At 50.6% G+C, this 24592-nt stretch overlaps 6 protein-coding genes across 6 annotated transcripts; 1 reads left to right on the top strand and 5 right to left on the bottom strand.

Annotated features, from left to right (window-relative positions):
* Positions 1-10138: 10138 nt before the first annotated feature.
* Positions 10139-11086, bottom strand: PV06_11653 (uncharacterized protein; the record flags this gene model as incomplete). Its single annotated transcript, XM_016413363.1, has 3 exons — positions 10139-10631; positions 10678-10840; positions 10912-11086. The coding sequence occupies 3 exons, from the start codon at positions 11084-11086 to the stop codon at positions 10139-10141; spliced, it is 831 nt and encodes a 276-aa protein (XP_016256261.1).
* A 618-nt stretch (positions 11087-11704) lies between these two features.
* PV06_11652 (uncharacterized protein) lies at positions 11705-12070 on the bottom strand (the record flags this gene model as incomplete). The annotated part of the gene is made up of 1 exon (XM_016413362.1): positions 11705-12070. The coding sequence occupies one exon, from the start codon at positions 12068-12070 to the stop codon at positions 11705-11707; it is 366 nt and encodes a 121-aa protein (XP_016256260.1).
* A 294-nt stretch (positions 12071-12364) lies between these two features.
* Positions 12365-12905, bottom strand: PV06_11651 (uncharacterized protein; the record flags this gene model as incomplete). Its single annotated transcript, XM_016413361.1, has 2 exons — positions 12484-12905; positions 12365-12452 (listed from the first exon to the last, which is right to left on the bottom strand). The coding sequence occupies exons 1-2, from the start codon at positions 12885-12887 to the stop codon at positions 12365-12367; spliced, it is 492 nt and encodes a 163-aa protein (XP_016256259.1). The 5' UTR covers positions 12888-12905.
* Positions 12906-13152: 247 nt separating this feature from the next.
* Positions 13153-13854, top strand: PV06_11650 (uncharacterized protein; the record flags this gene model as incomplete). The annotated part of the gene is made up of 2 exons (XM_016413360.1): positions 13153-13244; positions 13290-13854. The coding sequence occupies 2 exons, from the start codon at positions 13153-13155 to the stop codon at positions 13852-13854; spliced, it is 657 nt and encodes a 218-aa protein (XP_016256258.1).
* Positions 13855-15233: 1379 nt separating this feature from the next.
* Positions 15234-16674, bottom strand: PV06_11649 (uncharacterized protein; the record flags this gene model as incomplete). Its single annotated transcript, XM_016413359.1, has 3 exons — positions 15234-16371; positions 16434-16528; positions 16651-16674. 3 exons carry the CDS (start codon positions 16672-16674, stop codon positions 15234-15236), a joined length of 1257 nt encoding a protein of 418 aa, XP_016256257.1.
* A 4701-nt stretch (positions 16675-21375) lies between these two features.
* PV06_11648 (uncharacterized protein) lies at positions 21376-22356 on the bottom strand (the record flags this gene model as incomplete). Its single annotated transcript, XM_016413358.1, has 2 exons — positions 21376-22031; positions 22074-22356. 2 exons carry the CDS (start codon positions 22354-22356, stop codon positions 21376-21378), a joined length of 939 nt encoding a protein of 312 aa, XP_016256256.1.
* Between the last annotated feature and the right edge of the window lie 2236 nt (positions 22357-24592).

The following is a 24592-nucleotide window of genomic DNA, read 5'->3' as shown; positions in this document are numbered from 1 at the left end:
GGCGTCAGTCTCTTGTGGTCGGAATGACAAGGGCAAGATTGTGAAAAAACATGATTATAGCAAAACGGCGGCTAAGTAGCTAGCTATGGCACGTGGTTGCAGGTTTCTGGACTTTCAACTACATGTGCTCTCATTAACAAAAATGAGCACTTGGGACTATAGCAGCTCATAAGGCGAGCCGCGAGGTCACATATATAGCACCGAATGGCAAACAGCGACTAAAGATGCTGAGTATCTACTGAACTGTCGATGTGTCTGAATATTGGTAATGCCCAACGCCCGGTTGCTTGGTGTCATACCTAGGTGTGAAAGGAGACTAGTCATCTTCAAATGTATTTAACAGACTATGGCTCGGAGCAGCCTTCATTCCCACCTGGTTTCCCAGTTTTATTGGCAAAGCTGTTTACAGTTGGCCGCGTCCAAACAATTTAACATTCCTTCCAAATTTCTCATGCTGCTAGTTCTCCCCTTGAACTTCTCGAAACCAGATGAAAATGCACTTTCATGCCTCAATGTCAGGCCCACATACTCTTCTTACCATTGTCTGTGCTGGGGACTGCTACCGCTCTTATTTCTGCACCCAACCGCGAGACTACAAGTTATTTCAGCCAACACAAGTTCGAACCCAAATTATGATGACGTGTCGAAACAGCTGAGAAAAGGTGGCCTTACTCCCAAATATCTCATCCATCGCTGACCACTCACGCGTTGTATCGCTCGCACAAATTTTGCAATACAAATCTGTAGGCTGATCACCTCGTTGCAAATCCACGTTCGAGGTTTTCAGCCAGTTTTCCCTAGGGGCGACGTGACCTAGACCTCAGCCTTCTTCGCTATTATCACTTTCGTTCTGAGAATCATGAGTCCCTGTTTCCTCAGATACTCGTCCACCTGTCTTTGCGCTTCATCAGCCAGCGCCAACTTTTCTCGTTCACGGTGAGCAAGAGTCATTCTGGCCGTTAGAAGCATTTGGGAGAACGTTTTGACTGCGCGACTGGTCTCATACTCGAGCAACCATGGTAAGATCGGTGGCTCGTGTTTGCTCACTTCCGTGGATTTTCCGTTACAAGGTCTCCGAGCTCAAACATGCGGCTGGAGATTCCGCCTTCCAGGACTTCGTCGAGCGATTCGGCAAACCTGGGGAAACTTTTGTCATCGATGACAAGGGACTCGTCAAGTGTTTGCCAAGCCGGAAAGTGTATGTCGCACCACTGGAGGTACCCCCCGGGCTCTGTAGACTTTTTTGTTAGAGGCCATGTAACAGCTGTAGGTAAAAGTGGAACGGATTGCTGATGGGGAGACTTTACTTAAAAGTTCAGAAAAACGTTCAATTGCCGTCAAGAAGTCTCTCCTGTCCGATAAACCCGGTGCCAGGAGGCGGACATTTATAGTATCGAAATATCCCATCAGGTTCTGCGGCAAGGGTCGCAAGATGTTGCAAATATCGAGCGGCAAATTCTTGGGCAACGTCCATGCTGGTGGAAACTGTTGGTCTGAGATGTCCAAGCCAATGACTTGCGCATTTGGGTACTCGACGGCAGCGTATGCACCCCATATTCTGTGAACACATCAAGGAGAACAGAATCAGTTCGAGCTGCAATCTTCTAGGGAACAAGAAGGCTCGGAGCTAAATGGAGAATAAGAGGTAGGCAAGGAGAAAATGAAATCAGGATCCGCCGTGGTTGAACATACGCATTACCAGTCGCTACGTTTGCGCTCTTCGCGCCCGGCTTCTGAGCTGTTGGCTCTAACTGAGGCAGCAACAGGCCGCCTATCCTTGTCGTCATCAAGAAGTGCTGGGCGGTGAGCCTTGAAATTCGTTAGTCATCTAACAGGGTGGGTTTCCACACGGAGGACCTTGTCGACGCATTATGGTCACGTGCGAGGATATAGACATCTCCACCACCTTTATTCTTAAACATCTTAGGCGCTCGTGATGCATTAGGGTAATTGCTGCAGGAGTTTGAGGCACCGTTGTCTGTGCGTTTTCACGCGAAGCTTGGTGCTGGTTTTTAAAACAGACTTGTACTCCAATGGTTAGGGGGAAATATTACGGCACCTCTACTTGCAAGCTTCCCTGGACCCCGCACTGGGCTCTTGCCGCCTTTCCGCGTTACCGACAACATCCTGGCGGAGAAATCACGGGGAATAATGCCAAGGCGCTAAAATGCATTACATCCTCGACCATCACTGCGAGACGGTTCGAGTGCAACTCGGTTCCCTCGAAAAGCACAATCTATCATGATATATCCTTCTCGACTGGCGTTGCAGCACGTAAGTTACCGAGCTAAACACCCCGCTAGGTGATATGCTGCTAGAGAAATATGGTTGACGTCTCATGGTGGTCGACTTCAATTTAATGATCAGAAATTCTATGAGGCGAACACCAAGCGCCCTCAACCACGAAACTTAGGGAGCTACTATGCACCATCCCATGTCTAAATGTAGCGGTGGGCCAAAAAAGGAGTTGATGACGATTCCCCACTTTTGGCTCCGTCAATTTTCTTGCCTTGAGGGCCCCTGTTTCTGGACCTCATAGGTCCCTTCTGCAACCTTTTGCCGAGACGGCATATGCGATCCCGAAGCCCCCGTCAACATGATTCCAAAGAGGTCGGTTTCTCAAATGCAGAATTGGTTTCGATTATTGATTGGCTTGACCATCATCGGGACCTTCGCTGGGACCGTCAGCATCAAACCATGGCCTCCTCCGGGACCCATCCACCTCAATTCCAACGCCGTCGATGTCTCTCTTTCGCCTTCCGCATATCATATCTTGGCCACAACCGCCTGAATTGAGGCGCTACCACACAAAACTGCCGTCAGCACTGCATATGTCATACCGGAATAGGCTTGGATCCAACAGGCCATCAGTCGACCAAGGTATGGCAGCGTGATCGAAATTCACAAGTTCTGAAAACGGATCCTGGCGGGAATCGATCTGGTAACAACCAGACTCTTTCAATACGGCCCAGTCCGGTTGAGCATGATGGAAACGGTTCCAGAGGTGTGTCGTTGGCGATAAGCTGCTTTCCCCAGCTCGGTGGCCGTCATACGAGTTTCCGTACGGTATTGAATTTCTTGGTGGCTGCCTCGGATGCAGAATGAAGTCCTGGTTCATCTTTGGGGTTTGCAACCGGCCTTGGAGAACATCAACAGGCCGGTAGTAAGACACCAAGTGCCAAATTGCGCCAGAGTCGTCATTGCTTTTGACAGTGATGGTTTTCTTGATCAGGCTTTCGGGTTCGATGTTCCTAAAGTTCACCAGTGGGCCATAAAGCCGTTGGTGCCCAGCGTCCAAGCCATCCTTCACCGGCAGAGATGGTTTGTCATTTTCCGTGTTGTGTGATTGATTTTGCGCAGCTGATCGCTCTCCGTATATGAGAAATTCACCCAAGATGCGACTCGAGCTCCAATGCCGCCCATCAGTCCAACGCTGAATGCCGGATGACTTTTCCTCGTAGATGAAGATCTGTCCGCTTTGTGCGACAGAAGGTCGTTCTGACGAGGTAGGTCGTCTTTTGATCACTTGCAGACTGCCTCGGACGCACGCCTGGATCAGCATCACGGCATCCTCGTGGGTGTCGACAAACCCGAAGTATGAAGACTGGGGTCAAGATCAGACTGCATCATAAAGGCCCAGGAAAATCTCGAGTGAGTGAGGAAGACACTGACACCTGGAAAATGGGCAGTACTTATGAACCACATACCTCATCCAAAAATAACAGGTCGATTTCAATTGATTCAAACCTCCTTGCATATGTGGCACAGAGTCCCGGGTGGCTGCATAAGTGACACGTCGTTATAGATGTAACAAACCACATCGTTACCGAGATGGTGATACATTGTGGAACACAAATAGTAGAACAATACTTCTTCTTTAAGTATGGGAGGCGACGGAGTCAAATAAAGAAACCTGAGGGTGCTTTCATGCTTGAAAGCGAGCATGAGACGTTGTATCAACCATGTTGAGCTAGCTAATAGGTCATGCATGAAGAGTCACCATTGTTTGATCATCGGATGGCACCACAGCCATCACAGCTCCTTGCATAATGGGCAGATCACAAAGTTTGACACCATGTGCATCTGTGCGTCCTCGATGCCTCCTGGTTGGGGAGGAAAGAAGGTAGTGAGTAGCTCTTAAGCCTGTTCCTCTTGGTTACTTGTGACGGTTCCACCCTGTCTCACTAACTGCGGGACTCTCCCAAATGCGCTGTCGTCACCCGATTTAAGATACTTCGCGGCCTTCCAGGTGTTGTCGTTGTCTGCTAGAAATTCATTCCAGTGCTTTTTCTTTTGTTGTCGAATGGCGTCGTGGTACTACTTTGCGGCGGCCCTTGCTGTCTCCTCGAGGCTGACGACGATTTGCCCTGCCCGGCGCTCGCTCCGGGCGCGGTTTCTCCAGTACGTGTGGATGAGCCGTAGTTGCGTCAAATCGGTCGTCCACCATCGCTTGGTGAAGGGCGACGGCCGAGCCTTCGGTGTGAGAGCATGTACAGCCTCCAGCACGGCTGACATCAGTGCATCTGTCTTGGCCTGCACTGTTCCTTCGGATGGCCTGGTATGCAGCCTTTCTGCGATTCTGGCATTGATTTCCTTCCAAGGTGCGTTCTTGAGCAGAATCCGTACCTGCCGCTTTGGTGTTGGGACCGAGACGTCAAAGACTGTCTCTATCGCACGATGATCAGATCCATTTTCAGTGCCGTATATCGAGCATTTAACGGTTGATGCCGTCAGTTCCTCGGAAGCAAGGACCAGGTCAATCGTGGTTTCGTACTCTCCTCCGTGCCACGTCTTCGTCCCACGTCGGAGTAAGCTACTCAGGGCGAAGTCGCTCATCAGGTCAATAATCCGATCGCCTTCGCCCTGGCTCTCTAGAGAAACGTCGTCTCCTCCCCAGAGCTGGTCATGTCGATTGAAATCTCCTGCAATTAGCACCTCAACCACAGCGCCTGCGTCCCTCCTCACACCGGCCACCGCCTTGCGCAGGCTGGCACATGTCTCCCGAAGAGCCTGCGGGTTTTCTCCCGGCACGTAGACCGATACCACTAGGATCAGCCGGTCCGCGAGTCTGACCACTGCTGCCATCAAGTCCGGGGACTCAATCTGCACCTGTTCCGCTTCCACCTCTTTGTTGGCCCATAACATGCTCCGGATTGGCCGTCTCCCTTCTCTCCATACAGAGGGGACCATCTTGGTCCACTTGTGGTGACTCATAGGTGTGGTTAAGAGTCGGCCCTGGATTCTCCTTGCATGAGGTTCCTGGATTGCTAGGACCGCTGCACTTCGTAACTCCTCGTCAGTCATCAGGCTGTCATGTACCTCGCCTTGTTCATGTACCTCGCTTTGTTTTCTCACATTAAGCTGGGTCATACGAAATGCTTTACTCATGTCGGGATGGGTAGAGTTTTCGGCAGCTTCGGCTGAACGATTCGTGTGGACCTCCACACGGGACACGTCTCACGACGAGCTCGGTGCATTCGCTGTGGCGATGGCCTCCCCCGGCGCACCTCGCGCATTTCTGGGCGTTCTTGCACCGGAATGCCTTGTGACCGAGCTCCTGGCAATTGAAACACTGCTCTAGCTGGGGCCGTCGTTCGAACACCCCCGTATAGCCGGACTCTGCCGCGACATGGAAGAAACCCTCCCGCAGAAGGCGACTAGCGTCGCTGCCTTTCGTGAGGTATACCACCATCGAGCCAAAAGCCTTGGCGACGTTTTTTTTACTCAGCCATGCCACCTTGGCCACCGTTGTCTCGTTCTCCCGGCCAAAGGACTCTGCTGCTCCGCTCCGAATTTCTCCATGTTCATCCAGGACCGCCAGCCGGTTGACATTCTCCACCTTGATCGGGTAGAGTTCGTCTCTCAGGACTCTGGTGCCGAGGGCAATCTTCGTCTCTGCTATTTGCGTCACCATCTGTTGTTCGTTTTCATTCCTGCATGCGATTCTAACTCGGCTCGTGTTTCTGGCATCTCTGGCTACTGCCCGGCAGCGCCAATTGTCTTGTCCATGCGTGGCTCGCATCTCTTTTTCCACGGCTGCCCTAATCGCGCCTGGTGAGGTTTATCGGTGTCTTCTTCCGCGACTCTCGAGGTATCGACCACGCAGTACAGCACATCCGTGGTGGCCAAAGGCCCGAGGACCCGTCTCGCGTCGTGGTTATCGGTGGAGGCCGTCGCGTTCTGTGTGAGTGGCGCGGGCCCTCCTCTGCTTGGGTATCCCGCGACCGATGCCCATGATCGCGTGGGAGGAAAAGACGCTGTGATGGCGCTGACTTGTGACTGCAGGGAAAAGACTTGCTCCTGCAATTCGGCATTTTGTCTCATGAGGTTTTGCTGTTCTTCTTTAACGTCTGCCATCTCAGCTCGGATGACCTCGATGGTGTTGTTCTGCTTCTCGATGAGGCTGGTCTGATGCGTGATGGTCTGGTCCCCTTGCGGTTCAGGATGAGCCCCACAAGCTCGTCGAGGTTCGTGCCTGTTCCCTCGCTTCCGATGGCCACTCAAATCTGGCGCTCTCTCTACCGCCTGTGAAGATGGGGTTGTCGTGCGCTTGTTTTTAATACTCTCTGGTGAACCTCCTGCGTTCCGCTCGTGATGGTGTGCCATTGCTGTTGGGGTCCAGGGGAACATCCCGAGCGCACGACATCGGCCAACCACGACGAAAGACTTCTGCAGATAGAACCCGCGTCGCTGCCGAGGACCTTTCTAGATGCAATCGTCTTGGCCAGGGAACTGTCTGTCCGCTATTTGTGGATTGACGCTCTATGCATTATACAGGCTACAGGCAAAGACTCTGGAGATTGGGAGACGCAAATCCCTCTGATGGACCAAATCTATACCAACTCGTTTTGCACGATTGCCGCCAGCGGTGCAGAGCATAATAATGGCGGGCTATATATGAGAAGAGAAGCTGCTCGGTGGCCTATGACCAGTTACACCTTGAGACCGGATCCACACGCGCATTCATCGAGGGAGCCTTTTGTGCTGGAGCCCAAATTGCCGTTCTGGAATGTAGCTGTGGAGAATTCCCCGTTGAGCAAGCGTGGTTGGGTCCTTCAAGAACGGATGTTGTCCTCCAGAGTCCTCTTCTGGACGCAAGATGCCTTGTTCTGGGAATGTCCGGAGACTCATGCGTCGGAGTACGAATCAGAATGCGCAACTTTTATCGAAACTCCCCTGCCTTTGCTTAGTGAAGTTATCTCCTACATGGGGGAGGGAAGTTGGCAGCGGAGATACGACAGAAAAGGATGGATAGATATATTGACCGAGTACTCCAGCAAACGTTTGACGCAGCAGACTGACAAGTTGCCCGCTGTCAAAGGCATAGCAAATCGAATTGCATCAGCTAACCCTGGACAAGAGTACTGTCAGGTGTGTGGCGCTCGGATCTGGTGCCACAGCTTGCCTGGGCTGCCGACTACTTTAGCCTCCAACCGCCTGAGGAGCGGATAGGTAGGGCGCCTTCATGGTCATGGGCGTCTTGCAACGTCATGTTGTGCTTCCGCCCGGGCAGACATGCTCAAGTTTGTGAGAACGCGGTCACAGTCAGCATCGACAATGCCACCGGGCCCCAATTTCAACACAGCCTCACCCTGACGGGCACGTTAGGAAGCCTCCGAATTCAGAGATCAGGCAGGACTAGGTATCCAAAAATCGGCAGGTCGCAGCCACCATCCCGATGCACCTACGAGCCAGCATCTGTCGACGTCAGGGTGCCGATTCGCTCGCCCGACATGGATGGTAGCCGCGAGATTGTCCTCTTCGACACGATTGCGGACGCTCCTACTGCTGAATCACAGGAAGTGACGGTGACATGCCTCAAATGGATACAGTGGAAGAAATACACATATAACAAACAGTCAAAAAATACAGAGGACCATCGATGGTATATCGGTGCTATGGTCGTGCTGCCTAGTGGACAAGGAGACCATGAGTATCGAAGAATTGGATGGGCAGACTTGACTGATCATTATTTTCCCATATTCTCAGGACCTGAAACTACTCTCACGCTATTATAAAGATCTACAGGATATATACTACGAACGTGGTGGACTTCGAGGAGATATAACTTCCGCCTCCCTTCTTCGAGCTTATCTCGAAGAATCCTAGGAAGCCATATCAGGCAAACTAGAAATACGATGTCATTGGTTAAGGGCCTATGGCCCGGCGATTATTGCTATATTGTTAAACACCTCATAGACAGAATAAGAACACTAGCTAATCCTATTGGCGGGATAGTCGAGTTGTTTTTACGCTGATCCGAAGACGCCATGATAGGACAGGACTGGGATCACGCTCAGAATCATGTGTCATGTCAGTGCTGGCCTGGTAAGCAAGCTATCCGGTAAAGAAAATTAAGAAAATAAATGAACGATATCGAGCGAAAAATTGGATCTCGTATTCATGGTCCCGAACTTCGAATTTGTTATTCGAACCTACTTGGACGCACGGCCGAGGGCGGGCTTATCGATATATCACCGCTGATTGGCAGACTGGCGCATCGTTATCGCCTCTTTCTGCCTTCCTCTAAAGTTGTCATCATTGCTTTCTCATAACGTTGCACGCTTAGACATTTAGATGCAAGATTGCCAACTAAGGAGCCAACTGGCCCAGAAAACAACACCCCCTAGTACGTAAAATCGAGCTTCGAATTGGCGACTAGAGAGATGACGCCATAGAGCGGATACTGCCACCCCCGTTATCAAAATATGCAAGGCTAAAAAACACTCGTAGAAACGACGACGCGTACCTAGGATCGTTAGTAGAGCCGTAAAGGTAAGTGCTACCGAAGTATAAAAAAGAGTTAGTTTCCATTGTATTTCGTCCTAATAATATAGACTTACAACGATTCTAGATTTTACTAGCGAATTCTATGGTAATCCCGTAGTCAATGCTCTAGCTATAATATAGATCGTCGCTTCTAGTAGCGTTATATAACTAATCTATCGATATATGATTTTCGGTATCTAAAGAGTAATGCCGAGAAAGTCTACTATATCGCTAAGTTAAATACCCACTAGAAGTGAGACCAAGTTAATAGTGGCGAGTATTCCACTTCGTATGGCAACCTCGGCGAGATCGTTCACCTTTATACTTATATATATCGTATTTACCGTAATATATAACACGACGAAAATAATATCGAATTCGCTTATTACCGTCGTTAGAAAAGTACGTCTTAAACTTGCTGCAAGCCATTCGACATAGAAAAAGGCTAGAGGTGAGAGGAGAGCTCGAAGGGCCTAGCGTAGAACTCGAAAAGTCTATCATACTACGACTATAAAGATTATGCCTAAACTATACTATTGCGAAATAGTAGCGTGAAGTTCCGTAAATCGATTGTAGATTGTAGGATCGCTATAAGGTATAACCGGAAAGACGAACTATACTATATTGGCCGCCGTATTTAAGCAACGTAGAATTAAATGAGTATGACTCTAAGTTAGTGTGAAAGCATAAGGATATAGTAGCGTCAGTATACTATAATAAGTGGAAGTTATTGGCCCAATAATGCCAAGACTTTAATAACCCAGGAGGATAAAGCTTCGCTCCTAGGACATCAGCCTTGCTGCGACGACTGGATTCGAAATGTTCTGGGGGCTCAAGTGGAATCTAATCCTGGTGTTACCACCTTATCTCTGGGGGAATCTCGTCTGGCGCACATCAAGCTGTCTTGCCTGGTCTGTCGCGTTAGTTTGGGTTCAGCTGGGACAGAGGTCCTGGCCAAGCCAGGAGCTGTTCATATCGCTGGTTAATGACTTGGGGAGAAGAAAATTAGCCAAGAAGATTGTCATTACCCACTTGATTTCAAGCATAGCGAAGCAAGCCTTCAAGTTGTGTGACCCTGAAAACGACTGTGATCAAACAATATGAGTTGGAAATGAAGCGACGCCGAAATCTCAACAGGGCCGATTGTAAGAACATTATAATTCGCATTCACAGTCAGTTGCGTGACCATTCGAGCACACGTATGGATTCCGCGGTATGACCAAGTAAGTTGCTCTAGGATTGTTCCCAAATGTGTTAATAGATTCATTTAGAGTTGCATCTGATCGCCTTGCTGTCTTTGCAGTAACACTCGACTTCCACATGGGAACGCTGTACCTTTCTCGGGATTAACCACAGAACGTCGGAAATCCTACTTCCTTGGACTTCCTGCACGCCGTTTCAATCCGTCGTTATAGCCGTTAATGCATGCTCCATATCCGAATACACGGATGGCTTGAAGCATTTCAGAACGGATGAAAGAATTACGGACAAGGCATTCGGTACTCATTCTATCCGCGTTCGGCTGTGGGATGAAGTGGGTGTCATCCCGGTAAAGAGAGCTGAGAGGTCGTAAAGGCACGCCCACCAATGGAAGTGGGATGCTGGCGACCAGTTCATTATATGTTCTCGATACTCCTTGGATTTGAAAGCGATGTAAGATCTGGCCATGAGAATGACGCATTCGACGGAAATAATCAGCTGTGGGAGACCAGTTACGATGTCGCGTTGCATGTTGCGGTATGTCCATTCGTGCTAAAGTTGCGAAGTTCGTCATATCACCTTGAAATCTTTCTCGCGAACGGCCACCATGCACCTGATGTTTGACCGACCCCAAATCATAGTGGATCGCTTTCGACAATGTCCTGCGTGGTCAGTAACCCACCTCTCTGCTGAGGGAAATGCACGCACATCAAGTCATTTGTCAAGGCGCAGTTGATGAGCAACTTCAACCGCTCGATACGAGCCAATGCATCTTCCACTTCCTTCTTGGTAAACTTCCACAACAGTGCTGCTTTGAACTGATCTCTTTTCCTCGACGTCGACAACTCTTTTACCATGGTCTCAAGAACAACTTGGAATTGGTCGAGTGGACCATTTGTAACTCCCAACAGTTTCACCTGATTGAACCAAGCGTTCTCCGACCGGCCTTCTTCGATTCGATAGCGTAGAGCGTGAGAAGACTGTAGAGATTACTGGCCTCGATGGCCACCTTCTTTTGCTCTGCCGTTGCATTTCTCGTCTCGTTGATATAGTCTACCAGGCTTGATGTGAGCTGTAGCACAGCAACAATGCTGGCGGCCATTGACAGAGGATCCATTGCGCGACGTCCGTATCAGTCAGGACTTGCAATGGGACTAAAGCGTTGGTTGGTACGTTGCTGAAGGCCGAGAGGATGAGGAGAGGAATCGTTCATTGTTGTTTTCCGGCAGAAGTTCGCACATTCAACTGGATCTCGTAGATAGGACGAAGTGTGCGAAGAAGTCATGGTGATAGCGACTGCGGCAGGACGCTGATCAGGCTCCTGTAAGCCAGACCGCTATAAAACACCCTGTTCGAAAATGCATCCCAGCTGATCGTTGGCTCTTCTTCTCTACACCAAAATATCAAACGTTTTGACAAAATAAGGATATAGCCTTGTAAACAAGGAGTGTACGCTGTTTCATCTCTACCCTAGGGCCTAGCCGACCAGGCTTCTCATTGCTCCTTCTAGACACGTCTAAAAAGGCGTTACGATCCACGCGGGGAAGGGCGATTGCAAATTCACCGTTCACGATTCTTTCGAAGGCGGGAATAATCAGGAGGGATGCATTGACGGGCGGCGCATAAATTCCCAAACAGTTGAACGAGACCTCATATGTCATGATTTTCGGGATTCTCAACGTCCAGATCCAGTACCCCGAGGAAAAAGAGAGCCAGATGAGACAGGTGACATGCATCAGAAGCACGAAAGAATAGTCAACGAGTGGCATATGCGAAGGAAGTTCTCGAGGAAACACCGGTTGAATTTCGAGTTCGACGATGCCCCCATGGATCTAGCAGTCAACCCAGCACCCGGGGCAGATGCCATACTGGACGAGCCACAGCCTGAAGCAGGAACTGCACCAGACCCGCGGGCAGAACGTGACCCTTCGGAAGCTGAATTGGACACGCCTGCTAACTCAACGGGACGCAAAGTTTCAAGGAAACTGCTCGCGTGTGAGCAGGAAGGCTCTTCGACCCCAGCGGTCAACTGACTCTCAAGCGTGGTCGTCATAACGGTCGCCGGACAGGCAGCAACTGTGCCTCTCAACCGGTGAGGCATCTGCAGACCAGTGCTGTGTTCGCTCAGCGGTGTGCCAATACCAGCCAACGATCGACCTTTCACACTTCCCGCCTCCTGTCGGCATTGTTGCCTGCAAATAATTGGCTCTCGATGATCGATGCCAGCCACCCTCCAGTCTCATAAAAGGCACGAACCCTAAGATCTGGCCAACAGCTGTAGATGCAAATGGGAGGCGTGATAAACATGATTGGCATGTCTAGGTCTTCCCATACCGTAATCTCGTCATACTTTCTGATGGTCTGCATAAAGGAGATCTACAAAGTGTCTCGTTTGTCAGCATTCAATACCAAATGCGTAGAAGACCATCAACATCATGCCGGGGGAGCCGCCTTCCTTGGTTTTGCTGATGGCTGTGACACTGCTGATACCGAGGTAGATGAAATTCCACGAACCGGCAATCATCTATAGCCAAAGCTTTCTGTTCGTGGGCCCCAAGCTCCTTCTCTTGAATGTTCCTGCGGTCAAACTCTCGGAGAGCGCCGCGACTCAATCGTCTTCTGGACAGCGTGTCCCAGTAGCTGGGAGGACGATGGCGAGGGAGGTCACGGCTTTGCGAAAGAGACTTTTGTTTCTTTGCTATCGGCTCCGGCTCGAGATCCACAGGTTCGTGCGAGGACCGTGGTCGTTTTCTCGACTTGGGCTCTTCCAGGACGAACATGAGTGCGGAAGAGAGAAAGGCTCGAGGGTAAAGGTGTGATGAGGTGGCCTCAAAAGAGGATACAATATAGCGCGGCAGGTGAGCACGGCTGCATGTTGAGATGCAGGTGTGGCAGGTCATCGATGCAGCACGTCGCATCCAGTCAATGGACAGGCCGAATGTCTGCGTTGGATGGAGGTCGAGACACGATTTCAGAAGTCGGGCGCTAAGGAATGGTTAATTGGTCCAGAGGCCACCGAGAGGTGTTAGCGTGTCAGGCTCATTCTGCGTGATTTTGGGGGCTGATGCGGAGTAATTAGGCAACCATGGCCCAAGGTCGACGTGCTTGGCGGAAGGTGTCGCGAGCGCCAGAGGATTAAACCATTACGAGAGATGGCGTCGACGAAGGACCAACAACCACAGCATGGACAGCTTCGTGCGGCGTGTGCAGGACATAGCTATCGGCAGCAGATATCATTTAGTGCGAAAACTGGGATCTGGTTCTTTTGGCAATGTGTATCTAGGTATGGCCGCATCCATGTCGTCCACGGCTTGACACAGATCTGACGATTCAACTGGCCGTGATGCCGAGACCGGCGACGAGGTCGCCATGAAATTCGAACATCACAGCGTTGAGCCATCTTTGCTTAGAGAAGAAGCGCGAATCTATCAATCTCTGGCCGGAAAACCGGGGTTTCCTCAGGTGTACTGGCACGGACAGCAAGATGGCTTCACGGTTTTGGTTTTTGAGCTGCTCGGGCCGAACTTGGAAGACTTATTCCGATATTGTGGCAACCAGTTCTCGTTGAAGACGACACTAATGCTCGCTGACCAATTGCTTCATCGATTTGAGACTCTTCATTCGAACCAATACCTTCATCGGGATATCAAGCCTGAAAACTTTCTCCTCGGTACGGGTGAGCGAGGGAATATCGTCTACATGACCGACCTGGGGCTTGCAATCTACGGCCAGCCCGATTACTGGGCTCCGGGTAGTACTCCTATCCGTGATGTAACAGCACGGCATCCTCAACTATTAGGCACATGCAGGTATGCAAGCATTCAAGGGCATCTAGGCATTGGTTTTCCGCCTGCGGAGGGTTCTTCGGTGGAAGCTCGCAAGTAGTATGACAAGGGAAGTGTGATGGTTCCTAGTGCCGCCACGGCTCGTAGGTCCGGCATAGTGCTGCGTATCCGGTTCGCTTCTCGCTTTACTCTGAGCGGTTTTAAGTCCTGACTCTTGTGCTTAAATTTCGGAAACTTCATAGTAGGTGTTGATCATTGTATGGCTCGCCTAGCCTATTGTTACTATATTTCCGTCATTTACTCCTTCTCGCTGTTAGCCCGCTGATACATTGTACGAAAACGTCGGTGCTGCAACAAGTACGAATGAGGGAATTAACCTACATTGCTACAACACTCAATTCGCGTGTGCATTCTAGGCATGACTGACGTCTACGCAGCTCGACACATCCTTCCAGATCCGTGCAGGGTTCCGGGATTTCCTACAGTGCACGATATAAACAAGCATATCGCCCTGTAATTGCTGGCAGCTAAGTTCAGACAAACTACAAGAGCCACCACCTTTCCTCTTCTACTGGCTTACCTTAAGGGATAGAATCCTTGTGACTTGACGTTATACTCACTCAGACCTTGAATTTTCTACTTGACGCCACTCTAAATGTCCTCTACTTCGCAGGATACCATAGGCAAACGCCGCCACAGCCTTGAGAGACAAGGTACCCAACTATCCAATGTAACCACACGTCGAACCCTGGAGCGATCCTTCTTGTTTTGAGCCCCCTGCATTGTTCACAACCTCGCAAGGGGTGTACGGCCCGTCGGACGGTTGATAAAGCCTTGATCCTGGTCAACGGATGACGAAGAACTCTGTCAATTGCGTTAGTGGTTTCTTTCAGTAAAGGGTCCCTACATGCACACTGACTAGTCCTTCCAGAAGACCGAGATTGCTTAGATTGATCAGATCTGGAAACTCATAGCTACCTCATCGTCTCCGGTCGCGAAACCCATCAACGTAAGAGTTATCTAGCACCTTCTGTGTAGGCCTGATTTGCCTCCTACTTTTGCCATCCTCAGTTGGGTGCCATGAACGTGCATTAGATTGCACATATTGTGCATTTGTCATGTTCTGCCGAGATATCGTAGACTCATGACTGAGACGCGTGGGTGAGTAGGGCGCTGCTGTGGGTATAATAGCAGGGTGCCTTGATTTCTCTAGAGCAGTATGTCTCGTGCGCTTGGCAGTTATTTGCTCGGTGAGTATTTCATCAGCCGAAGTATCGGGTTCGTCTTCTTGAAGCACTGATAGAGACGTACGGCTGCTCCTCAATGTGGTTGACGAAGTATCAGCAGGTGCGCGTCGGGCTATCTGATTGGCGTGATCAATGCAATCGTCTCGATTGGTTTTGGCACGATCTCGGTTGTTGCGTAGACCACCGGCTCCTTTCACGAATGTTTACCTGTCGTGCGTCGTTTGATACCCCCCTATTTGAGTAGATACTCGGGAGGTTCTCCAGGGGCCTTGGGCGCGGTCAGATGGTGAGTATACAGGTGCAGCGTTGCGGTGCCTTGGTGATAAGTGCACGCTTGAAGTTGAGGCTTTAGGTGCCGCCCGTGCACTCGCCACATCTCGCGCTCACTACGCGACGCCGCCACGACACACCCCATGGCGATCCAGGACTCGTGCTGTTGCCGCTCATCTTGACGGTCCCGCGCCCACGCATGCACCAAGGGATGCATGGATCCACGCATATATCCATTGTCCACGGTGGTCGACACCAGCGCGAAAGCTCTTAGGGAATTGACAGCCTCCCCGAGCCGAAACGAATCCCACGCATCTTCACTGGCTTGCATAAGTGAGGGTAGACGAGACATGTGCCATGCTGTCAGTCGATGATCGACCTCGTTTGCAGATTCATCCTTTGGTATCTTTTGCGCTCCGTTCCATGCCGCTTCAAAGACGAATAACGGTAATTGACTCGGCCCACACATGGCCAGGAGGGGCAGCAACTCCAGTGCATCTCGCGACGACTGTGTCTGGCTCGCTTGTAAGATCTCCACCGACGCTTCAAACGTCGCGTACACGTCCCGATACCGCGATTGGGCTTGCGACGGCCGGAACTTGAGCAGTCGCTTCCGTTGACGCTCATACACTTTAGGGTACTCCTCTAAAGTGCAGTGCCCTCGCCCTACGTACACTCCGGCCTGGATCAGGGCGAGAGGATGTGATTGGAGTAAGGTCGCCACCCCTCGCGCATCGTCTTCCAGCAGAGGACGTTGGTCGCTAGCAACATCGGCTGCTTTCAATAAGAGTTGTGTCGCCTCATTTGGTGAGAGCCCTTCCAAAGCCACGAAATCGGCGGTGGCATACTGCTTGCATTCCGCATTGCGCGATGTCAGCACCAGCACGCCAGACGAGCCGGGTGGGAAGTGGGCCTGGTAATCGACGTTGGGGTCATCCGCATTATCCAGCACCAATATCCACGGTCGCGAAATGTTGGCGAGCCCATGACACCCATACTCCCACGTCGATGCAGAGATCTGAAGTCGGTGGGCGATGTCGAGAAATCCGTTCTCCGCCAAAGACGGCGTGCTAACGTCGACCCAGAAGACCCCCCAGAGACTAGTAGGAGTCAGTGAAATCAGTCAATGAAGTCACTCAGCGTGCCAGGGGGTGTGACTTACAACGATCGGACGCGCTGGGCGACCTCTGGCGTGGTCGTGACACGTGACGTCGCAGGCTGCAAGATCACATGATTTCCGTCCTTGAAAAGGGCGGACTACGGAGAACGAGTAAGCGTCTGCTAGGCGTAAGATAGACACTGGCGCCTATGTTTCACACGATAATGGATTCTATATAACGACACAGAGAACTATGGCAGGGAGAGGCTATTGTTTTTACTAGGTCTCCACTAGAAGAAGCCATTGTGAAGAAAGGCGCTGCGAAGCTATGATACTCCGCCTACTTGATTCAACAAACTTTCGCAGCCTTGGTAGTCTACCGGGCTGGAAGTGACTAACTGTCTACTGGTCTTCTATATATGGTGCGAGTCATGATATGCTGACGAATCAATAGCAAATAGCTAGACCGAGACTCATCGGCGACCATAAAACGCTTATCCAAGATTCGAGATTTTCCAATCAGTTGATACTACATGATCTTTGATTGCTCCATAAGCTCTTAATCACTATATAGCTGCGTGCTCGATATATAATGGCAAACAAAAAACAATAAACTTCTAGGTCTGAACTACGAATTGTTTCAGCTTCAATCTAAGCAACTTCGCACCGAAATTATGATGACGAGTCGATGCAGCTGAGAGTGGGTGTCCTTACTCCTAAAACCTTAGCCATCGCTTCACGATAACTTAGAATTGTGTACTAGACCTTCTAAAAAACGCAGTGTCTTGGGGACGTAGATGAATATAGATGATAATTGACTACCCTGAAAGATGCTTATCCTTCTCGGCGGATTCAAAGTCAGGCTCGGGGATATCGCTTCACGATAACTTAGAATTGCGTAACTAGACCCTTCTAAAATAATGTAGTATCTTTTGGATGTAGAAGACTACCTTGGAAGATGCTTATCCTTCAAATCTACTTACCAGATTCAGAGTGAGGCTCGGGGATAATGGGAACCCCTACGTGTAAAGACTATTTCGAGCAGACAATAAGTTGTCCCTTGGTTATGGCGTGCACGGGCCACAATTACCTCAACGGATTTGTGGCCCGTGCGCTCCTACTCAGAGTTTTCGCTCCTCATCCCTCCCCTATTATCGTTCGGTGCCAGTGGCTGCTAGCGAATGCTTCCTGGAGCGACTTGAGGTATCCTAGAGAGTCCCAGTCATCCTCGTCAATCCATGCAGCCACGGAGTTGAGGGCGTATCAATAGCGCTGCGGATCGATCGCCGTGTTCGGCGGCACCATGGTCCAGTCGTGCACGCAGGGTGTGCGTACTCCAAGAATCATTCCCCGCAGCCACAAAGGCGTTTCGTCAGCTATTCCCTCACGCCGGGTATAGGATAGATTCTAAGACGTGTATAGCGTACGATGCTGATACTCCTGGAGTTGGTATGATCGTCGCGGATCAATGTTCCAGCATTTCTCATACTTCTGCAGATACCGCTTGAATGTGGATGTGCTCCGAGAAAGACAGGCCCTCGCGGTGGCCTCCAACTCGTTCTGCCAGACGTTTTGCAGCAGGATCTAGTAATATGCAAATCCGGTGGATTGGGCAAAACATTCCGTCATTGTAGCTGTGCAATTGTGGCAATTTGGGTAGGATTGTAGTGCTGGCTTACAAATGAGGACAGAGGCGTGACGTGGATCGTGTCGCCAATCAATCTCTACAGACAATACTCCCATGAGAAAAGCTGTCAACAATATGCGAGGTGCAATCTACATTTACGCAGCTTGAGTCCTTCCGTGGCAGTGACCCTCCATCATCACGGTCCCAGCAGCGGGCTTTGTTTTTCCATGATTCCCGTCGTCCACCAATGAACCGCCCCAATGAGGGACACGGCGTCAACTGAGCTGATTTCCAAATGAAGCGATTGACTCGATAGGGCTCCTTCCAGGGGACACGCAGGATAACAGGATCAGTACCTGATCCCTGACGACGGATGACCCAGTATGTCACCGAAACCAGGTTTAGGTTCTTCCATCATGTCTGCGCAGCCTCTCAGGGGGTGAAAACAGCTCGCAAAACTCGCACTATGGAGAAATGGCAAAGGGATGATGCTGACTGCGGCCAGAGCTGATGTAGTAAGGGTGTTCGGTGTAGTAAGGGTATCGAACTCCCACAGCGGCCTCTGTGGTTTTTCCAGATCTGCAATGGGTGCCCAAATATTTCGTGGATTGCCTTGGAATCTATCCAAGGTATCAAAAGGGGTCACTGTGGTTGCCGTCACAGACTAGGCTCCTGTTGTGGCTGTCATGTGGTGCCCGCGGACGCGCAACCCTCGTGACGATACGCATCCCGGTTCTGCCTTTCTGCATCCTCTTTCTGCATCCTTGCCACACACCACGCACAGGAGCACCAGGCAAGGGGGTCCAAGGAGGGCCATATCGACGCTATTCGTCCAGCTGATTCCTTCGTCACGGCCCCACCTCACTCTTCAGCCGCCGCGAAGATGTCTGTCGAACCTTGTCGAGTACGTGACATCGACCGAAATGTAGAGAGCGTTGGGCCACCATTTATGGGAGCGGCACAATGGTACTGACCAATTCTAGACATCCAGTCCGCGATGGCTCTGTTCTGCCAGTCGACTCGGCGCGGATTAAAAGATCATCTGTGCTGGGAAGATATGAAGTCAATTGATAGGCTCAAGAGGGCTTCCTGCATTGGCCCGTCAGGAATCTGCTACGAAACAGCGATGGTCTCACAATCCAGACATGCACAGGAGAGTCTCGAAAGTGTTGATTGAGGGCTTCTTCGCTGCCGAAGGTGCGATCGCACGATACGCAACTGGAGCTCAATGCGTAGAGCTTGCTGCGCGTGCAATCGGCTCTTCCAGCACGAAAAAGAGCGAGTTGAAAGTCCTCTTGACAGCGTAGAATCGACAGTTCAATTCATCTTCCATCTTTCGCGAATAGAATGTTGACACGTCAACAAGGTTGTGTAACAACAACGCTTGGTGCCAACATTGACAGAAAATGGCCTTAGCAAGATCGCCATCCACTTTTGAAGCTTCTTCCCCACCGAACCATATTGTTCCAGCTCGCATAGTCGAGTCATCACCAAAATCGAGCTGTGATCTGCTCTGGGAAAGCATTGTGCGATATCGTAGGCGCCGGGCTGAGTGCCTCGTTCACGATATTCTCGATCGACATTATCAATCACCACGAGCCAGCAGTCGTTCTCGAGTTGACTCAGGCACTCCAAAAGTGTTTGAAAACGGCATCAAGATCCACAACCTCACCGCTTTTAAGTGCTTTCGTGACCTCTGGGACCTGTTCCGTCGGGATCCGCACGGTCGCCTGGACGATGCTCAGCTTCAGCTAGTGCAAGGCCGTCGAGTCTACTCAGTGAGGTCCAGTGCTCTGACCACTACCCTAACCCGGTCGAGATCCTTTCCGGAGTCTTCCCACACGGCCCCGATGATCGCCTCGACTGTGGATGCAATAGTAGTGGGAGGCGCGGTGTCTTTCTGCACCACTATCCCCGGAGTGGATCATGGATCTTCCTGCCGCAAATGCCTCTAAGCCCGCCGTTAAAGGAAGCGGGCCACAAACTAGTGAGGTTGCTCCCCCTTCGATCCAGACCGGTGATATAATGTCCCGACCGTGATACACGCGATCCGATTGGTTGGCCTGGAGGGCCAAAGTTTCTTGGGCTTTTGGTCCGCCTTCCCGGGACCTTTTGTTATCCCGTTTTGCAGGGAGATCCGTTATAGTCGGTCAGGATATATTGAGGCGACACTCCTCCCCCGTTAAGGTCGCTAGATAAGATTTTGTATCTCCAATACTATGTTGAATAGAGGAAAATGTGAGTATAAGGCCAATGTTGACTCGAGCTGCGTGAACACTGACCCGTGTTGAAGTTGTTACAGAACCACAAACGTGTTAGTCCTATGGCGGCAAAGTTCTGTTTTATCGAAACTGGCTGTGGGGAGTCGATGAACACAGAAGAGTTTGACCCTTTATTGGCGAGGAACCTGAAGGAGCTTTTGCCAGACAATACCCAGTTTCGAGCTTCACTTTACTCCAACTTTAGAGGTGGAGCGGAAGCATTTATCATGGTACGGTTCAAAGACCAAGATATATGGGCGGATTGGTCTGTGATGGATTCAATGAAGAACGTGATCGGTCAGTGGCCGGAGCGTCAAAATACTGGGAATAAAATGGCTGGGCACTGTTTCACGAGCTTACACAAGTTGAGTGGAAGAAACAACCTGGATGGGCCTGCAACCAACCTCATTACCCTGATTATTGGCAGACGCCAAACCGCTATTTTCGATCCTACGAATTTGATCTGAATAAGCCCGAGGATAGTAGTTGGCACGAAGGGCCTTCGGATGTGGAGGGATTTTTGAAAGAGATGCAGCATCGAAGTTCGAGGTTGGAGCGTAACATTTCGAGGCGGGATCCAAAACCCTTTGGAAATCTCGACCTCCAAATAGTTCTTAAAGAGTTACAGTAACGAATGGCTTGCATGCTAGAGTACGGGTAGTTCCATTTCGCAAGGAGATCTGATGCATGGAAACTCTTGGTTGGATAGAGAAGGTCGGCTAGCATTCTGAAAACTTGCTCAATAGTGGCAGAGGCACAACGTTGTCAGAGCTGGGACTTCCGTAAGAGATCTAACATGGTGTAGTTTAGTGTCGAGTGGTTGGAAGGGAGGGAAGGAGCCGGTCCAAATTCCTTGTGAAATAGCGCCGAGACTCCTTGTGAAAAGAGGGAGCTGGCTACAGGGGACCTGAGGAACCTATTTTCTGTTGCTTACACGTCTGTCGATCGTCACGTGTCGGTCACCAGAAGATTTGGCCGAAGCGATTTCCATACAGTAAAACGCATCCCCTGCGTCAGAGATCAAATAGCTGGCGCACAACGGTCAGTACGTGTACTGTACGCAGTGCCTCGCATGTATGCTCCCTTATTCAAGATTCACAACCACCATCATCTCCTCTTACTTCTTCTTCCTGTCATTAAATGAACCCCTTAACCGTGTGCTCCGTCGGCAATGCCAATTCTTGTTCGCCTCCAGTGATGCCGCAATCCAATCTTTCTCGACAATATGACTCTCCGGAGTCCAGCAAGCTTTCCACCGTACCAGGTATAAGACTCTATCACTGTCTTCCCGTTTATCGAGGACGCTATATATATGTGAGTATAGAATGCCCCAGCATTCTGCTTGACAACGTCGTGAATGCGGTTGGAACTCGGAAGGATCGTCCTTATGCTTTTTAAGCATAGCCTCCAATGCGGCTTCGGCTTCCGGGACGTCAAAGTCGCTAGAAGGCATCCACCGATCCGCCGTCCCAAGAAGGTACTCGGTTTCGCCGTGGTCGAAACAAAACCTGCAGTCGTAGGCCGCGTCGTGGTCCCAGACCCCATCCCGAGGAAGTCCCACATCCTCGAGATGAGGAAGGGAACTCTCCCCTTCGACGTAGAGAGCCTCACCCTGAATTTCTTGTCCATGGATTGTGGAACTCGGGCTGTCTTCTTCCGCATCCGTGTTGGATGGGTGAAGCGTCGATGGCAACAACATTGAGAGGTCTGGGGCCAGCGGATTTGAGCCACACCGAGATAAGCCAGGGCCGCGATGTCCGTCGTTTCCTTCCTCTTGTTAATGGTTGCAATATAATGGCTGCTTGAGACACGCACCTGCTTCATTAATGCCGTCACTGACGTCTCCATGCTCTGGCAAAACACTCGTGGGGGCTACCCATCCTCGGGCGTGGTTACCGGAAACCCGATCATGCGGGTTGCTTTGTCGAGTCCGACCAGACGGACTCGCGTTCTCAGATCGTTTCGACGTTGGCGATGACAATGAAGACGATTTGCAAACACGCCATAATTGCGATGCTTTGCTTATGTCCCTGGCGGTGAAGCGGCCGGAGCGAAGCTGTCGAGAATTCTTAATGAGCTGGTGGCGAGTGATGGGCATGACGGACCACAACGATAGAAGGAAGGTTCAGAATGGAGAGAAAAGAAAAGGACGAAGGACAGAGGAAGAGAATCAGGGAGGGGACGGCCATATTTATACCTATCGATGGCGCCCTGACCGAGCGCACTGCCTCCACCAGCATCATATCTTCGTGCACCGGCTGATTCACACCTGGTTCACATCCTACCGCGGCGATTTCAGTCGGCCAACAGAAGCACCTAGCCACCCCAGCGCCCGGAGATAATCCATGTTGTTTATCGAGCTTCAACGTGGAAAGTCGAGCGACGGAGTGCTCTGTTCTGTCTGCACACCCCTCCCGCAATCGCAGTTACTGCATTCCGTCAGGGGCACCTTTGTCTTCAATTACGTAACTGTTGGTTCGTTCCTAGCTGGTGATGGCTTGTTTCGAGAAGGTCCAAGAGTAAATAAGAGTGTCACTCTAAGCACTCGGACAGCCTTAAAGGAATCCGTGTCGGCACCTCCCCAGAATTAATCGAGGTTAGCAACCTTCTTCACGAACAGCTTACTCCTAGTGTCGAGGGACTAGGTTCGTCCTTGAGGTTCTGTTACGACCACGGCGAATCGGAGTATTCGAGACTACTAATCGATGGATATCCTCGAACGATCTAGGTATACCAGGTGCTGAGGTGAAATTGGAGAATCTGCTTCAGAAGGACAAAGTCGGGCCCTCGATTTTCAACCCGTATGCACATCGATATTAAGTAGAATGCAACGCTAGTCTTTACGCCCAGATATACAGTATCATGGAGAAGCGCGAAGACGCTACCTCGACCCTTTATCTGGCGAAATTTAGGGCTTTCTAGACTCCCGGAAGAAACATCCAGGATCAAGGTCTACTTGCAGCATCTCTGGAATCCAACCGGCGTCGGCATTGTCGACGTAGTCCTCGGCTAGCTGAGACTATAGAAGAGAGGGAGAAGATTTATGAAAAGGTCATGATGGTCGTGAATCTCGAGTAATAATATGCGAGAAGAGCGGCGGGCTCGTCCGGTAACAGTGTTGTTTGTACATGTGAGGCAGACTTGACCCGTCTGTAAGGCTCAACTGGTTGATCAGGTAGGCTTGCTCAATGCATTCGTGCTCAAGAATTGACTAGAGGATCTCAAATCATGCTGTACCTCAGTACAGAATCAGGAAGATCGCCAAATGGGTTCCGTTGGAGGAATGGTTTGTCTCGGGCCCGCTACGTCAGCCGGTACAGATTTCGCCGTATTAGGCTGGAGTTCAGTACTTCTATCAATAGCACCTCAAATATAGTAGCTCTTTACCTTAGCTTTCGGCCATGTGTCGCTAACCAACAAGACCAGGAATGGCCAGTTCGCAATTACTGGCTGTGAAGTGTTTTATTGCTGTCATTTGATTTCTCTCTGCGAAGTTGAAATGCTGGAGCGCTAACAGGCAGCGAGCCAGGCTACGTTTCTCCTCATCTGCCACCCTTTCCTCATCTGCCACCTCTCCTCATCTGCCACCTCTCCTCATCTGCCACCTCTCCTCATCTGCCACCTCTCCTCATCTGCCACCCTTGCTTCATCTGCCACCTCTATCTAGGATTAGACCCATGGTGAGGAAACCATGCTTATATCCAAACTGCCTAAAGTCCACTCGCCGTCGAGAAAAACACGACAATCTACCTCACTACCAATGCCTAGAATGTGAAGCGGTCGCCCCTCGAAAGCTGCAATCGCAACATTGCCATCCATCATTTACCACCCAACCCCTTACACGTCCGCCGACCCCTTCAATCTGTCGAAACAAACCCGAGCCTTGTTGGTGTTCACGATGCCCTATTCAGGAGAGCAAGAATATCACACGTCACAAGAAAACACCACATTATATCTGTGAAACATGTGACTCGGAAGGTGGCAAGAAGGTTTTCATCGGAGAGGTCATTGCTCACAGGCATAAAAGATTCCACCAGGGCCATATTGTCTCTAAGATAAGAGAGGGCGATCGTACTGAGCATACACCCTTGACTTCAGTCAATGTAAGCCCGGAGAATTCGGCGCATAGATTGAACATATGTCTCCAACCAAGATTGAATGACCATACCACGGCAAATGGTGCGCAAGCGAGTGTGGAACTTTCTAGGACAAGAGGTCCCGGTCGGCCTTCGCTGGAGGAGTTAGCTGCGACGTTACGAGAATCACAACGGATTGTCTGTGTCGTAGGTGCAGGTATCTCGACATCTGCAGGAAGTACGCACAAGCCCTATTTG

The sequence above is a fragment of the Exophiala oligosperma genome (assembly GCF_000835515.1).
Source record: "Exophiala oligosperma strain CBS 72588 unplaced genomic scaffold supercont1.48, whole genome shotgun sequence".
NCBI classification, from domain to species: Eukaryota; Fungi; Ascomycota; class Eurotiomycetes; order Chaetothyriales; family Herpotrichiellaceae; genus Exophiala; species Exophiala oligosperma.
Note: the sequence above shows the minus strand (reverse complement) of the source record. Positions and strands in the feature narration are given on the sequence as shown.